Source organism: Rattus rattus, chromosome 2 (assembly GCF_011064425.1).
Source record: "Rattus rattus isolate New Zealand chromosome 2, Rrattus_CSIRO_v1, whole genome shotgun sequence".
Classification (NCBI taxonomy): Eukaryota; Metazoa; Chordata; class Mammalia; order Rodentia; family Muridae; genus Rattus; species Rattus rattus.
In genome coordinates, this window is record NC_046155.1 from 13758197 (window position 1) to 13773661 (window position 15465).

Genomic DNA, 15465 nt, shown 5'->3' on the forward strand with positions numbered 1-15465 from the left:
CTTAGCAATGATAAAGTTCTTAACAATTGGAAGTTGCTGTTTATTTTATTCACACATATAACTTTCTCTCTTTTTCATACACAGAGACAGAGAGAGAGAGAGAGAGAGAGAGAGAAAGAGAGAGCTATACATGCTGAAATATGAGCTTTTGTGGGCTATAAAAAGTAAGTGCTGGGTCTGTCTGGCAGTGATGGTGAGAACAGTGGGGAAGATGGTCGTGTTAGTGATAGCAGATAGTTTCAGAAAGCTGCTGGATCAATGAGACAACCACAAGCTTGAGACTCCAGGAGGAATTTACTGGCTTGAGACTGCCAGTGTATGATCAGGTTCTAACTTTCTATTTACTCAAAAATGATATGAATAATGCAAGATATCTTTGGAAGAATGTACCACCTGCAGTAAAGCCAGTAAATTATGAACTTGGATAAATTTGGTCAGTAGGAAAGCATATTTTGCAAAGAGATATCCCCAGGATCTATTTCACCATCAACTCCCACCAGTGGTTAGTCTGTACAGCCAATTATGGAAGTTCTTAGAGATTCACCAAAGAGACAGGCCCTTGGCCTGGTCTCCCAGGGTTATAACTCCATAATCATAGATGATATCACAGACTTTGCCACACTTAATGTGACTTTGTCAGGATTAAAGTGTGTTGAAACAATGATGGCAGGCTGACTCCACCACAAGAAAGTTTTTTTCTCCAGGAATCAGCCTTAGTAACCCAAATGTTTCTTTGAACAGATTCATTCTCTTATCAGAGTCTGCTGCAGTTCTGCCAATCGCCAATGATGATGTGCATTTTATAGTTTTCTCTTCAGGGATTGTATTCAATATTCTTGGAGAAGTTTTCATTCCATTAATCACTGACTGGAGCCATCAGTATTATCAGCTAAATTCCGTCAATGACTGGACTCCTAACACAAGTAGCAAAGAGTGTGTTATGGCATACTCCATACTCCTATTGAAGGATGTGCTTGGGATTTAAGGAAAACTGTCCAACCCACAATGTCACTTGCTTTCTGTAGAATGTAATCTTTCTTCCCACTCCAGAACAAGGAATCAGTGATGTAGAATCAACAAAAGATGAGGGGTGGTAGAATATTTCCTGGTGGAAACCTTATCAATGCCACATTGTTTTACAGTATGTGCAAGCCTCCACTGTATGAGGAGGACAGTGTACAGTGAGAAAGCAGCATATGTCTTTGTGTGAAACTCAATTTTAAGTTCTGATGTCTCCTTTCAGAAGAAGGGAAAGGCATGGAGTGGAGTGTGAGCTTACAGAAGTTCCTGAGCTGAGGGATGGCCATGTGGTTCTTTTGTTGCGCATTTGTTCCTATGCCCAAATGCCAAATGCGTCTATTGTTGTTCTTATATGAAAGTCTTTGAGCCTCTGAGTTGGTTATTGTATCTTCAGGTTAAAACAGTCTGATTCATTTACTCTGCATTTGTTCAATAAATATTTAACTGAGTTCATAAACTCTTTCATCTAAAGCAGTGTCTAGAAATTTCATACCTTGGTTTTACTGTGGGCACATTATAAGTTTGTGCTTGTCTCAAAAATACATTCTAAGTTTAATATCTTTTGTTCTGTTTATTATTTTGAAATTTTAGATCAAGTTCACCTTCCTTTCATCTGGTCCCTCCCCTAGAATTTTTAACTGAAATAAAACTATCTCACTTGTGATACTTACACAATTTCTGTTTTTCATTGATTTTATTGACTTTTTAAATCATCTTTGATAATACAAGTTTTAAAAATAAAAAATAGTGCATTCCTCTCCAGACAAAAGGGGAAAAATGTAAGTAAATTCATAATAAATACCAGGCTGTGTGATTGAGATGAGGCAATAGACCATAGCTAGAAGAAAGAGTAATTAAGAGCTCAACATCTGATTCACAGGGGACCCTACCCTGACGTGGATAAATTACTTAAGTGTCATGTGGTGTGTGTGTGTGTGTGTAGACAGAGAATATATATATATATATATATTATGCATATATTACATATAGAACAGCACACCTCACAAACCACAAAAACAGCTAAAATTTTAAAACAAAAATTCCTATAATTCCAAAAATTCCTTTGTAATTCCTGTAAATTTATAATGTTTATAAATTAATTAAATTACTACTATTCCTTTAATTTCCCCGTGATCATTCAGAATCCAGAAGCAGAGAATTTTTAAATTCTTAATAATAAACCTCAGAGACAGAGCACCTCTATTTCCAGATAGTTTTGTGCTTGTTTTCCAAATATTTTTGCCTAGCCATCATGTACTTGTGCCAAGAAGAAAATTGAGTTTAGTAAATACTAGTGAAAGTGATAGCTATAGTGTGGGCCCACTCACATAGTTGAACTACCAAAATATTCCTCTATCAAATGAATTAATCTACTCATGTTAGGAAACTAAATGCAGATGAATTTGGAAAACAAAGGTCAACATTGAAACTTAGGAATAATTCATTCATATAATAAATTAGCATTGAATAGTTTTTATTTGCAAATGATTTATTTGTTCAGTACAGTGATAAGAAAATATTCTTTTCTCATGTCATCTACTGTCCAGTTCTAAATATGTGTCAATATCAGATACATAAACTATTCTTATCTTTCAAAAGATGATGAAGAAGTACATTGAATTAGAACTCAGAAAGTAAAAATTGGATATTTGAATCCAACTTTGAGTCTAGGAAAGCCTTCCAAAAAAATAAAACAATTGTAGAAACAAAAGAAAGATATTGCTTGATAAAAGAGTATCTAGGTTCCCCTGGAAATCTTTGATCTTCTCAGAGATTTATTAATGGCCTCCTTTACCTCTTTATTCCTCAGGCTATAGATGAGTGGATTCAATAATGGGGTCACCACTGTATAGAACACAGACACAACTCGGTCCCTCTCTGAGAATTGGTCTGTATTATCTCTCAAATACATGAAGATAAGGGTACCAAAGAAGAGAGCGACAGCAGTGAGGTGGGAGGTGCAGGTAGAGAAAGTTTTAGCTCGGCCTCCAGCTGAGCGGATCTGCATGATAGCCACAATGATAAACAGATAGGATACAGAGATAACCACAATACAAGCAGGCATGACAAAAATGGCAAAGACAATTATCACCACCTCCTGGACATAACTGTTCCCACATACGAGTTTTAACAGTGGCGGGAGGTCACAGAATATGAAATTGATCTCATTGCTTCCACAGAAAGAGAGAGTGAAGGCTGTGACAGTACGAATAAAGCCACTGGAAAAACCAGCCACATATGCCCCAGTTACCAATCCTACACGGGCTTTCTCCGTCATGATAGTGACATAAAGCAGTGGTTGGCACACAGCCACATAGCGGTCATAGGCCATGATTGCCAAGAGGTAGCAGTCAATGGAAGCAAAGAAGGTAAAGAGGAAGAACTGAACTGCACAGCGAACTTGAGAAATGGTTGTGCCATGTTCCCACAGCACAGCAAGCATCTGAGGGATGATGACAGAGGAGTAGCAGATGTCCACAAAGGAAAGGTGGCTGAGGAAGAAATACATTGGTGTTTGAAGTCTGCGGTTCTTCTGGATCAGAATGATCATTCCTGTATTCCCCAGCAGTGTGAAGAGGTAGAAACTCAAAAATAAAAGAAAGAGAGGGAACCCCCAGTCAGGATTTTCAGTGAATGCAGTCAGAAAGAACTCAGTCACGAAGGTATAATTCTTCCCAGCCATCCATCTAGGAGTTTACCTGTGAGAGCTAAGACAAGATGGAAAGAAGAGAACCTCACAATAGAAGAATAAGTCATTTTGAGTAATAGAGTGTAAATTAAGCCTTTGATATGTAGTCTTTTACTACAATAAAGTTTGAAGACTAAGGAAAACTTAGAGAAATGTAGATCTCACTCTAAGGTAAAATGTGATGCATATTTCTATTACAGTAGGCATGGAGAGTAAGTGGTCCTTGAACTGACAACCCAGATCTGGTACAACTGCTCTTCAATTAGCTACATGATGTTATAAGGAACACTTAATCTGAACCTTAATTTCTCTTGTCAGAAGAGGCTAATCTACCCATGTATTTATGAAATGATATGCTAATTAAAACAGATATAGGACATTGGAAAGCTAAAATCTCCATATAGGCTGAGAGTTCCTTGTTTAAATTTGTGGATGAGCATTTTTTTCTTAGTTTCCACTTAGCTCATTTTAACTCTCAACGACTGGTGTATATACAACATTTTTTCATAATAAAATGCCATTGCTAATTGAATTCATTTTTCAAGTGAAAGTAAAATGTTAAATACTCAGAAATGTGATCCCTAAGTATATGTTCTTCTAGAAAAATAATGTATACCTATTTTTCTTCCAAAGAAAAACACTACAGCGAAAATAAAAATAAAACTTATGTACTTGAAATTTTGTATGTTTGCCTTTAGTATTAGACACAAAAGGCTGTGAATTGCAAAGACATAAATAAGCATTATATGTGAGGGTTTAGAGTGAGTGAAGGGTAGTTATTGTAAATATATTATCATGAAGAAAAAGAGAGTCTTTGTGATTACTAGACCCTGCCAACCCATGAGTTTCAAGTGTTTGTAAAACAACATTTTTGTAGCACACACCACCATAAAGCCTTAGAAAAGTTTTGCTGTCAACAGGATATTGAGAAATCTTCTCGATTCATTTCTTTTCATGTAGGTGAATTACCAAAGACATGATTTAATACCTAACTTCCAAATACTCCCAAATATATACTTACATATAACTTTGTATCTAAGCTCTCAGAACTTGTGTGCCCAACACTTTTGTATAAATAACATAATGAGAGCTTATCCCATTAATTTAGTATGTTTATATTTGTTCATCAACAGTATTAGAATATGCACCACATTATATCTTCTTAAGGGTATGTGGTATCTTTTATTCCTTGAAATTCTTCTTGCTTGTGGTATGCCCATTAATAAAATTACATTGAGTAACTAAAGAATTTCTTTCACCATGCTTATCCAAATGAGCATTTTATATTCTACAAATAAAACAGTATGATCCAAAGGAAAAAAATCTATTATTAATCATCAATGATCTGTGCTGGTAGAAATATTTCTGTTTTTAGTTCACCTGTATGAATTTGTAAAATAGAGTTGCTGTACTAATTCAAGATGGCTGAAAATAAAGATTCTGTATAGATAAATGCATGCATACACACATTGGCATTAACTTTGTAACCAAGATAGTAAACATAAACTTTTCCAGGTTTTTAACAGAACCCCATGAGGATTGATTGATAATTCTCAAAGCCTCTAGTAAAGGTAGTTTAATAATGAGTGTACATATTTGAAAGGAAAATAAAACAAAATCGTGTGCAACATAGTATTTATAAATATTAATGAATACTAATGGGGAAGTCTGAATGAATGCATTAGGGAGTCCTTGAAAAAGATCTACAACAGTGCTATAAGGAATAACTTTGGTGATTAAAACGACAAATTCTACTAAAGCCAGGCCAGTGTTGAGCTGAGTTGATCCCCCACCATGTAAAACAAAGAATAAATTAGATGTACAAATTGTGAACTGCTTTTACCTGATTCTGCTAGTACCTTTCTTCTTGTTGTGGTGTTTCAACCTGTGGCCTACAGGTAATTTCGATATCCAGTTCAAAAGCAGAGCCTTGAGCAAGACATGCTTTCTTTTCAACTTTAGTTCCCTTGCCTTTGTTTCCCTTTTCTAAGGTGCAGCATTTTCTAATATTAATTGCACTGTGGTTGAGATGGGATGCAGTCAGTTCTTTTATGTCTTAATCTTACTGCAAGGAACATCACTCTTTCCTCTCAGCATGTTCAAATAATCTATCATTGACCCTAGGTTCCTGCAATTGCCTCAGACACCAGCCTCGATAGCAAGTCTTAGGCCTTGTCATAGCATGTGTCCCTAAGTTTCTGATTTGAACCATTCTGAATATAAGATGCATAATATGCATCTTATGATCACTATCAAAGAGCTACAGTCTAATTAGCTCCTGGGGTGACTCTCCAGGGAAGATGATTTGGAGTCTTCCTAATGAGGTCTCTAGCATTTTCAAAATTTGCTCTCTAATTTCAAACTCTCAAATCCCTACAATATGTCATGCTATCTCTCAGTGGAGTGTACCGGAGCTAGTTAATAGACTTGTCTTCTAACTACTTTGTACCAAAGAGAATGGAGCACATTAGAAGTCCCAAGAAATATTTTACAGCTCAGAGGTCAGAAGGCAGTGAATTAACTTTCTACCATAAAAAAAGAAAATCCTAAGGGTAACTTCAGCACATCTCTGGTTCTATAAAATGAGAAACACTGCTATTTATTTGTCTATCTATCAATCAATCTATCTATCTATCTATCTATCTATCTATCTATCTATCTATCTATCTATCTATCTACATACATACATACAAAATGCTGCCCCCTTTCTGCTCCCCTCTCACAGACTTCTTGCTCCCCTCCCCTTTGCCTCTGAGAAGATGCCTCCACAGGTACCCCCCCCCATACCCTGGTGTATCAAGTCTCTTCTGGATTAGACTTATCCTGTCCCATTGAGACTAGACATGGCAGCCCTCTACTACATGTGTGTCTAGGGCCTCAGATCAATGTGTGTATGTGATTTGGTTGGTGGCTTAGTCTCTGGGAGTTCCCAGGGTCCAGGTTAGTTGATCCCTGTTAAAGTTAGAAGACATGTTGATCTCCCTATGGATTTATCATCGCCTTTAGGGCCTTCAGTGTTTACCTTAATTCTTCCACAAAGGTTCTCGACCTTCGTTCAATGTTTGTCTGTGGGTATCTCCTTCTGTCTTAGTCAGTAATTGTATAGAGCCTCTCAGAGGTCTGCTATGTTAGACTCCTATCTGCAAGCACAACATAGCATCATTAATACTGTGAGAGATTAGTGCCTCCAATGGGATTGGTCTCAAACTGGGTGAGTCACTGGTTGGCCATTCCTTCACTCTTTTCTCAATCTTTGTCCCCACATTTCTTTATGATAGGAGAAATTTTAGATCAAAAGTTTTGTAGATGGATTATTGTCCTCATCCCTCAATTGGGAATCCTGTCTCTGGCTACTGGAGGTGGTCTCTTCCGGTTCCATAGCCATATCTTCTGATAAGGTAACATGCATTAACTCCTATGGACCTCCCTCATCCCAGCTCTCTGGTCCCTCTTAGAGAATCCCAGGCCTCAGCCCTGAACCTTGGCATTTCCCTATTTCCATTCATTCTCCTGGCACTCTGGTACTTACTCCTGTCCCTGTCTGTGCCTGATCCTACCCACCTTCCACATTACCTCTGCTCTCCCACCAAGGTCACTCCCTCCCTCTATCTCCCATGATTATTTTGTTCCCAATTCTAAGTGGAATTTAAGCATCCTCAATTGAGCCTTTCTTCTCTTTTACCCTCTTTGGATCTGTGAGGTAAATTATGGGTACTCTATACATTTTGGCTAATACCAACTCATTAGTGAGTACATACCATGCATTTCTTTGGGAACTATCTGAAGGGGTGAGTACTAACTTTGCAAATTCCATAGATTCTAACTGTGTGTGTGTGTGTGTGTGTGTGTGTGTGTGTGTGTGTTTGTATGTGAGTGTGATTCCTATGATATATATATATATATATATATATATATATATTCTTGCAATTATCTCAAGTTATTCTTATGCAAGTAACCTCCAAAAATATATCTGAAGACAAAGCCTCAAAAGGTTTTATTGGCTGTCTACCCATATTTGACTGTCTGTGCATAGTGCCAGAAACTAAAAGTTTCAAGTTCCAGAGATGCCATCCTTTTTCATAAAGAACAGAGGTTAGGATGTTTTATGTTAGGACTTTCCTATATTTTTTAGATAGAAATTAGTTAGTTCACTGCCCCCTAACTTTTGAGCTCCATAATACTTCTTTTGACTCCTCACTTGCTTAGTTTTTTGCTTTTAACAAATAAAAATAATTCAGTTTTATAAATTAATGAATTTCACAGAACATATCACCCTCACCTCTCCTCTCTGTTTTATAAATACACTTTTTAATCTGAAGACAGAGGCTCCCAGAAAAGGGAAGGGAGAACCCATAGAGACCATATCCAGATGTTAAACAAGGCCCCCAGTTGGAGGAAGGGGCCACCCACCTTTCTCAAAATTTTAACCCAAGATTGTTCCTGTCTAAAAGAAATATAGGGAGAAAGAGTGGACCAGAGACTGGAGAATAAGCCATCCAGAAACTGCAGCAGGCATCAAGGGATACAGGCAGAGGTCTGTGAATGATGGAGTGGAATGGAGATGGGATATTGCAGAGCTTGCTACTTCTTGCTTTGCCCAGAGGTGCCTACAGGCAGGGAATTTAAGAAGAGTTCTCATCTGGTGGGTACTAATTGTTTCAGGTGTCTGGAATTTTGGTTATAGGTGTGGAGCAGAAGATGGAGTATAGAGGTAACAGAACAGACCTCATGGCTGCTGGGCTTTTCAGGGACCCAGCCAGTAGAAGTTTAGGGCTTGGTGATCTTATCTGGTTGGCCCTGGCAAACTCTTTGGGATTCTTAAGGACCATGTAGTTTATGCAGAGCTGCCATGGAGTATCCTTTTATTGTCAATCTTCCAAACAGGATCAAACAGGTTCATCATTACAATATTTTCCATCATTCTTTTTTATTGAATATTTTATGTATTTATATTTCAAATGTTATCCCCTGTTCTGGTTTCCCCCTCTCCCATTCCCCATCCCCCTGCTTCTCTGAGTATGTTCCCCTTCCCACCCATCCACTCCCACCTCCCCACTCTGGCATTCCCCTACACTGGGGAATCAAGTTTTCACAGGACCAAGGGCTTCTCCTCCTACTGATGACAGACAATGACATCCTCTGCTACATATGCAGCTGAAGCCATGGGTCCCTCTGGGTGTACTCTTTGGTGGGTGGTTTAGTCACTGGGAACTCTGGAGTATCTGGTTGGTTGATATTGTTGTTCTTCCTATGGTGTTGCAAACCCATTCAGATCCTTTAGTCATTTCTTTAATATCTCAATAGGGCTCACATGCTCAGTCCAATGGTTAGCTGCAACTATCCTCATATGTATTGGTAAGGCTCTGGAAGAGCCTCTCAGGAGACATCCATATCAGGCTTCTGTCAGCAAGAACTTCTTGGTGTCAGATCAAACCATATGGGAGCACAGTATAGCAATGTCAAACAGAGCTCTGAAACCATGGGGGGACCTCCTGTTCTATCTGCATCCTCCATTCCATCCTACGCCTAGCAGAGACAACTAAGTCTATCCATAAACCCAGAAGCCTGCTGGCACAAGAACTACCAGTTCTACCTGCAGCCCCAGAAACCTAAAACCATCAGAGAATACCATGCTTGTGACACCAGGGACAACCAAATGCTAAAGGACATCGTAAGAAGACAATCAACAAAAGCCAGGGCAATATGACACCATCAGAAACCATCTACCCTACTAGAGCAGTTCCTCAGTATGCTTACATAGATAAATAACAAGAAAATGACCTTAAAACTAATATTATGAAGATGATCTAGACTTCAAGAAAGAAATCAGTAAATCACTTAAAGAAATTAGGAAAGCACAATCAAACAGGTAGAGTCTCTTAAAGAGGAAATGAATAAATATAAAGAAATACAAGAAAATAGAATCAAAAAGGTGAAAAAAATGAACCTGAAAATATAAATGGAAGCAATAAAGAAAACACAAATGGAGGCCAACCTGGAAATGGAAAACTTAGAAAACAGAGCTGGAGCTACAAAAATAAGTATCACCAATGGAACACAGGGATAAAAGAGAGAATCTCAGGCATAGAAGATATTGATACATCTCTAAAAGAAAATGCTAAAGATGAAAAGATTTTAACACAAAACATCAAGGAAATTGGGATATTATTGAAAGACCAAATGAAAGGATAGTAGGAACATGACAAAAAGAAGGTTCACAACTCAAAGGACCAGAAAATTTCCTCAACAAAATATCGATGAAATTTCCCTAACTTGAAGAAAGTGATGCCTATAAACATACAAGAAGCTTACAAAACTCCAAATAGCATGGGCCAGAAAAGGAAAACTTCCTGCCACATAATAATCAAAATACTAAATATACAGAACAAAGAAAGAATATCAAAAGCCACAAGGGATAAAGACCAAGTAACATATAAAGGTAGAGATAGTAGAATTACACAAGATTTCAAAAATGCCAGCCCAGACTACCATACTCAGCAAAACTTTTATTCACCATAGATGGAGAAAACAAGATATTCCATTACAAAAATAATTTTCAACAATATCTTTCCACTTATCCAGCACTACAGATGATACTAGAAGAAATAATCCACAAGGTTGATAAGAATACCCAAGAAAACACACACACACACACACACACACACACACACACACATACACACAAATAGATGATTCCATACCAGAAAAAGAAAAGAAACACATACAGACCATGTCACTACCAACATCAAGATAACAGGAAATAACAATCATCTCTCATTAATGTCTGTCAATGTCAACGATTTTAATTCCTCAATTAAAAAAATAGACATAGAGTGGATGTGTAAACAGGGTCCTTCATTTTGCTGCATACAAGAAACACCACAGCAACAAAAAATAGATACTGTCAGAATAAAGAGATGGAAAAGATTTTCCAAACAAATGGACCAAGAAACAAGCAGGAGTCACCATTCTAATAACTAACAAAATAAACTTTCAGCTAAAAGTAATCAAAAGAAATGAAGAAGGACACTTTATACTCATCCAAGAAAAATATCCACCACGATGGGATCTCAATTTTGAACGTTTATATCTCAAATGCAAGGGTATTCACATTCATAAAAGAAACTTTACTAAAACTTAAATCACATATTGAATCCCACACATTAATAGTGGGAGACTTCAATAGCCGACTCTCACCAATTGATAAATCATTGAAACAGAAACAAAATATAGAAATTATTAAAATAATAGAGGTTATTAATCAAATAGACTGAACAGATATCTGTAGAACTTTCCACCCAAATACAAAATCTTCTCAGCAACCCATGGAACCTCTCCAAAATGGACCATATACTTGGTCACAAAGCACTTTATACTCCAAAGGTATAAAAAATTGGAAACAATTCCTCCTTGTGTTGTATCAGGCCACCACAGATTAAAGCTGGACTTTAACCAAACAGAAACAACAGACAGTCTACAAATTCATGCAAACTGAACAAATTGTTACTCAATGATAACTGGGTCAGGGGAAAAGATAAGAAAGAAAATACTTTCTAGAATTCCGCTCACATCTGTCCTTAAGACTCCCTTTGATGTCTACAGGACCCTCTTTCCTTCTCCACAGCGATCCTACTGCCAGAACTTCACCATATCCATTCTCAAGGTCCATGCCAGAGAGATCTTTGACTCCTGTGGGAATCCCACCACTGAAGTGGATCTCTACACTGCAAAAGATCTCTTCCATGCTGCGGTGCCCAGCGGTGTATCCACTGTCATCTACGAGGCCTTAGAACTCCAAGACAATGATAAGACCCACTTCAAGGGGAAGGGTGTCTCAAAGGCTGTTAAGCACATCCATACTATTGCACCTACTCTGGTTAGCAAGAAACTGAATGTTGTAGAGCAGGAGAAGATTGACCAGCTGATGTTCAAGATGGATGGCATAGAGAATAAGTATTAATTTGGTGCAAACACCATCCTGGGAGTGTCCCTGGATGTCTGCAAGGCTGGTGCTGTGGAGAAGGGGGTGCCCCTTTACCGTCATTTTGCAGACTTGGCCGGCAACCCTGAAGTCATCCGGCCAGACCCAGCTTTCAATGTGATCAACGGCGGTTCTCACGCTGGCTACAAGCTGTCCATGAAAGCATTCATGATCCTGCCTGTGGTGGCATCCTCTTTCTGGGAAGCCATGCGCATTGGAGCAGAGGTTTACCACAATCTGAAGAACATCATCAAGGAGAAGTACGGGAAAGAAGCCACCAATGTGGGTGATGAGGGTGGATTCACACCTAACATCCTGGAGAACAAAGAAGCACTGGAGCTGCTCAAGTCTCCCATTGCAAAGGCCGGCTCCACTGACCAGGTTGTCATCAACAAGGATGTGGCTGCTTCCGAGTTCTATAGGGTTGGCAAGTATGACCTGGACTTCAAGTCTCCAGATGACTCCAGCCGGAACATCACACCCGACCAGCTGGCTGACCTTTACAAGTCCTTCATCAAGGACTACCCAGTGGTGTCCATTGAAGATCCCTTTGACCAGGACGACTGGGATACTTGGCAGAAGTTCACAGCTACTGCAGGCATCCAGGTGGTGGGGGATGACCTCACAGTGATCAACCCTAAGAGGATCGCCAAGTCTGCAGATAAGAAGTCCTGCAACTGTCTCCTAATCAAAGTGAACCAGGTTAGCTCTGTGACCAAGTCTCTGCAGGCGTGTAAGCTGGCCCAGTCCAATGGCTGGGGTGTCATGGTGTCCCATCTGTCTGGAAACTGAGGACACTTTCATTGCTGACTTGGTGGTGGGGCTCTGCACTGGGCAGATCAAGACTGGTGCTGCCTCTAAATCTGAGCGCCTGGCCAACTACAATCAGATCCTTAGAATTGAGGAGGAGCTGGGCAGCAAAGCCAAGTTTGCTGGCAGGTCCTTCAGGAACCCTCTGGCCAAGTAAGGCATGGATTGGAGATCCCTGGAGCTATGAGATCCTCTGTCTCTGATGTCATCCAGGCAGCTCAGGGCTGGTCCAGTGCTTGCCCCTTCCATGTCACGGCTTACTTAGATGTACATCCCTGACAACCTGGAGCCCTGCTGGAGCCCCCAGCTTTGTAATCATGTGATTTCTGTCACCTGACTTCCCAGCCAGTGTCTGAAGTCCTCAAAACTACAGCATAATCTCTAGGGTGCCCACACCATCAAGACTCCCCCAGTGGTTTACATGCAAAAATAAAAGCCTCAAAAGCCAAAATAAAATAAAAATAAATAAAGAAAGAAATTGGAGATACAATACACAAATTATGGGACACAATAAATGCAATGCTAAGAAGAAAGTTTATAACACTAAGTCCCTACATGAAGAAATTGAAGGGTTCACAAACTACCAATTTAAAAGTCATCATAAAATCTTTAGAAAAAAGAGGCAAAAATATGCAAGAGTATGACATAATCAAACACAAGGCTGAAATGAATCAATTACAAATAAATAGAACAATACAAAATTCTACAAAACCAAGAGCTAGTTCTTTGAAAATAATCAAGAAGACACACAGTCCCTTAGCCAAACTAAATTGTAGGCATGGACATGGTACCTACACACAAAATCAGGAATGAAAAAAGAAGGAATAAAAATGGACATGGAGGAAATTGAAAAGATTCACTAGGTTTTTTGTCAAAATCCTGTTTTCTACAAAATTGGAAAATCTAAATGAAATGGATGTTTTCAACACAGATACTGCTTACCAAAGTTTAATCAAGATCAAGTGAAATAAATATTCCTATAAACCTTAAGGAAATAAAAATCAGTCAATAAAAGTCCCCTCCCCCACAAAACAGGGCCAGATGGTTGTAGTGCAGAATCCTACCAGACATTCAAAGGAGAGGTAATTCCAATACTCCTCAAACTATTTCACAAAATATAAACAGAAAAAAACATTGCTTAACTCCTTCTATGAGGCCACAATCACCCTGATATCTATATCACCCAAAGACTCAACAAAGAAAGAAATTTTCAGGCCAATCTCCATTATGAATATTGATGCAAAAAATTCAATAAAATATTCGCTATCCAAACCAAGAACACGTCAAAAACATAATCCAATATGGTCAAGTAAGCTTCATCACAGGGATACAGGGGTGGTTCAATATTCAAAAAGCTATCAATGAATTCTACTGTATAAAAAGAATGAAAGAAAATATGACATTGACATGATCATTTTATTAGATAATGTAAAATTCTTTGAACAATCCAACACCCCTTCATTTTAAAAGTCTTGAAGACAGAGCTACAAGGCGTATAAGGAACAATGAAGGCAGTATACAGCAAGCCAGTAGCCAAAATCAAATTAAATGGAGAGAATTTTAAAGTCATGCCAATGAGAGCAGGGATAAGATAAGGCTGTCCACTCTCTCCCTATCTCTACAATGTCATACTTGAAGTTCAAGCTAGAGCAATTGGAAAACTAAAGATGATTAAGGGATACAAATTGGAAAAGGATAAGCCAAGACATTGCTATTTACAAATTATAAGAAAATATACTAAAGTGACCCAAAATAATTTATTTCAGAACTCTTAGAGAAGATAAATACATTCAGAAAAGTGGTTAATTGCAAAATTAACTCAAAATATTCAATGGTTCTCCTTCATACAAATGATAGACTGGAAAAGAAGTTGTGGAGACAAAACCCTTCACAATACCCAAAAATAATATAAAATACCTTGGTCTAAACATAACCAAGCAAGTGAAAGTCTTGTATGACAAGAACTTCAAGTCTCTGAAGAAAGACATTGAAGAAGATATCAGAAGATGGAAATATCTCTTGTGCACATGGATCAGTAGATTAACACATGGTCATTGTATTAAAAGCAATATACAGATTCAATGCAATTTCCATCACAATCCTAAAACAATTCTTTGCAGACCTTGAAAGAACAATTCTCAAATTCACATGTCAAAACAAGCAACCCAGGAGTGCTAAAATAATTGAATACAATAAAAGAACTTCTGGAGGTATCACCATCACTGGCTTCAAGATTAATATGGAGCAACAGTAATAAAAATGAATGGTATTGTAGAAACAGAATATTGGTCAATAGAACCAAAGTGAAGACATAGAAATAAATGTACATACCTATGGATAATTTATTTGACAGATAATCCAAAAATCATACAAAGAGCAAAGAGCATTTTAATAAATGGTGTTTGTCTAACTGGGTGCCTGCATGTAGAAGAATGCACATAAATACATATTATTCACCCTACACAAAACTCAAGTCCTAATGGATCAAAGACCTCAGTGTATAATTAGATACACTAAAACTAATAGAACAGAAAATGGGAATAGCCTTGAACTCATTGGTACAGTAGATAAATTGCTGAACAGAATACACCTAACTCATTCACTAAGATCAACAATTGAAGAATGGGACCCCATGACCCCATGAGCTTCTGTTAGGCAAAGAACACTATCAACAGGATAAAACTATAACAAACAGAATATTAGATCTTCACCAATCCTACATCTGACAGAGAGCTAATTAAAAAAAAAAAAACATCTAATAAGGTCCTGAGAGAAGGCAGAGCAGGCCATCTGGTTGCTGCCCTCACGGAGAGCTAAAACCCAGCTCTGAGGAGCAAATTCAGGTCCAAGACCTGAGGTAAGACCAACTTTTTTGCTCCAAATGACCTGCCTGGTGGACTAAGGACACACAAAGGCAAAATTCCTCTGAGACTGGACACTTCCAGTTTCTAGCTGGGGCTGGAAC

The 15465-nt window shown here is 38.3% G+C and overlaps 1 protein-coding gene and 2 pseudogenes across 1 annotated transcript; 2 read left to right on the forward strand and 1 right to left on the reverse strand.

The window, feature by feature from the left end:
* The first annotated feature begins 211 nt into the window (after positions 1–211).
* Positions 212–985, forward strand: LOC116891932 (annotated as a pseudogene).
* A 1773-nt stretch (positions 986–2758) lies between these two features.
* On the reverse strand, positions 2759–3703 carry LOC116893725 (olfactory receptor 9Q2). Its single transcript, XM_032895438.1, has one exon. It carries the CDS (start codon positions 3701–3703, stop codon positions 2759–2761), a length of 945 nt encoding a protein of 314 aa, XP_032751329.1.
* Positions 3704–3914: 211 nt separating this feature from the next.
* On the forward strand, positions 3915–12657 carry LOC116891957 (annotated as a pseudogene).
* Positions 12658–15465: the final 2808 nt, after the last annotated feature.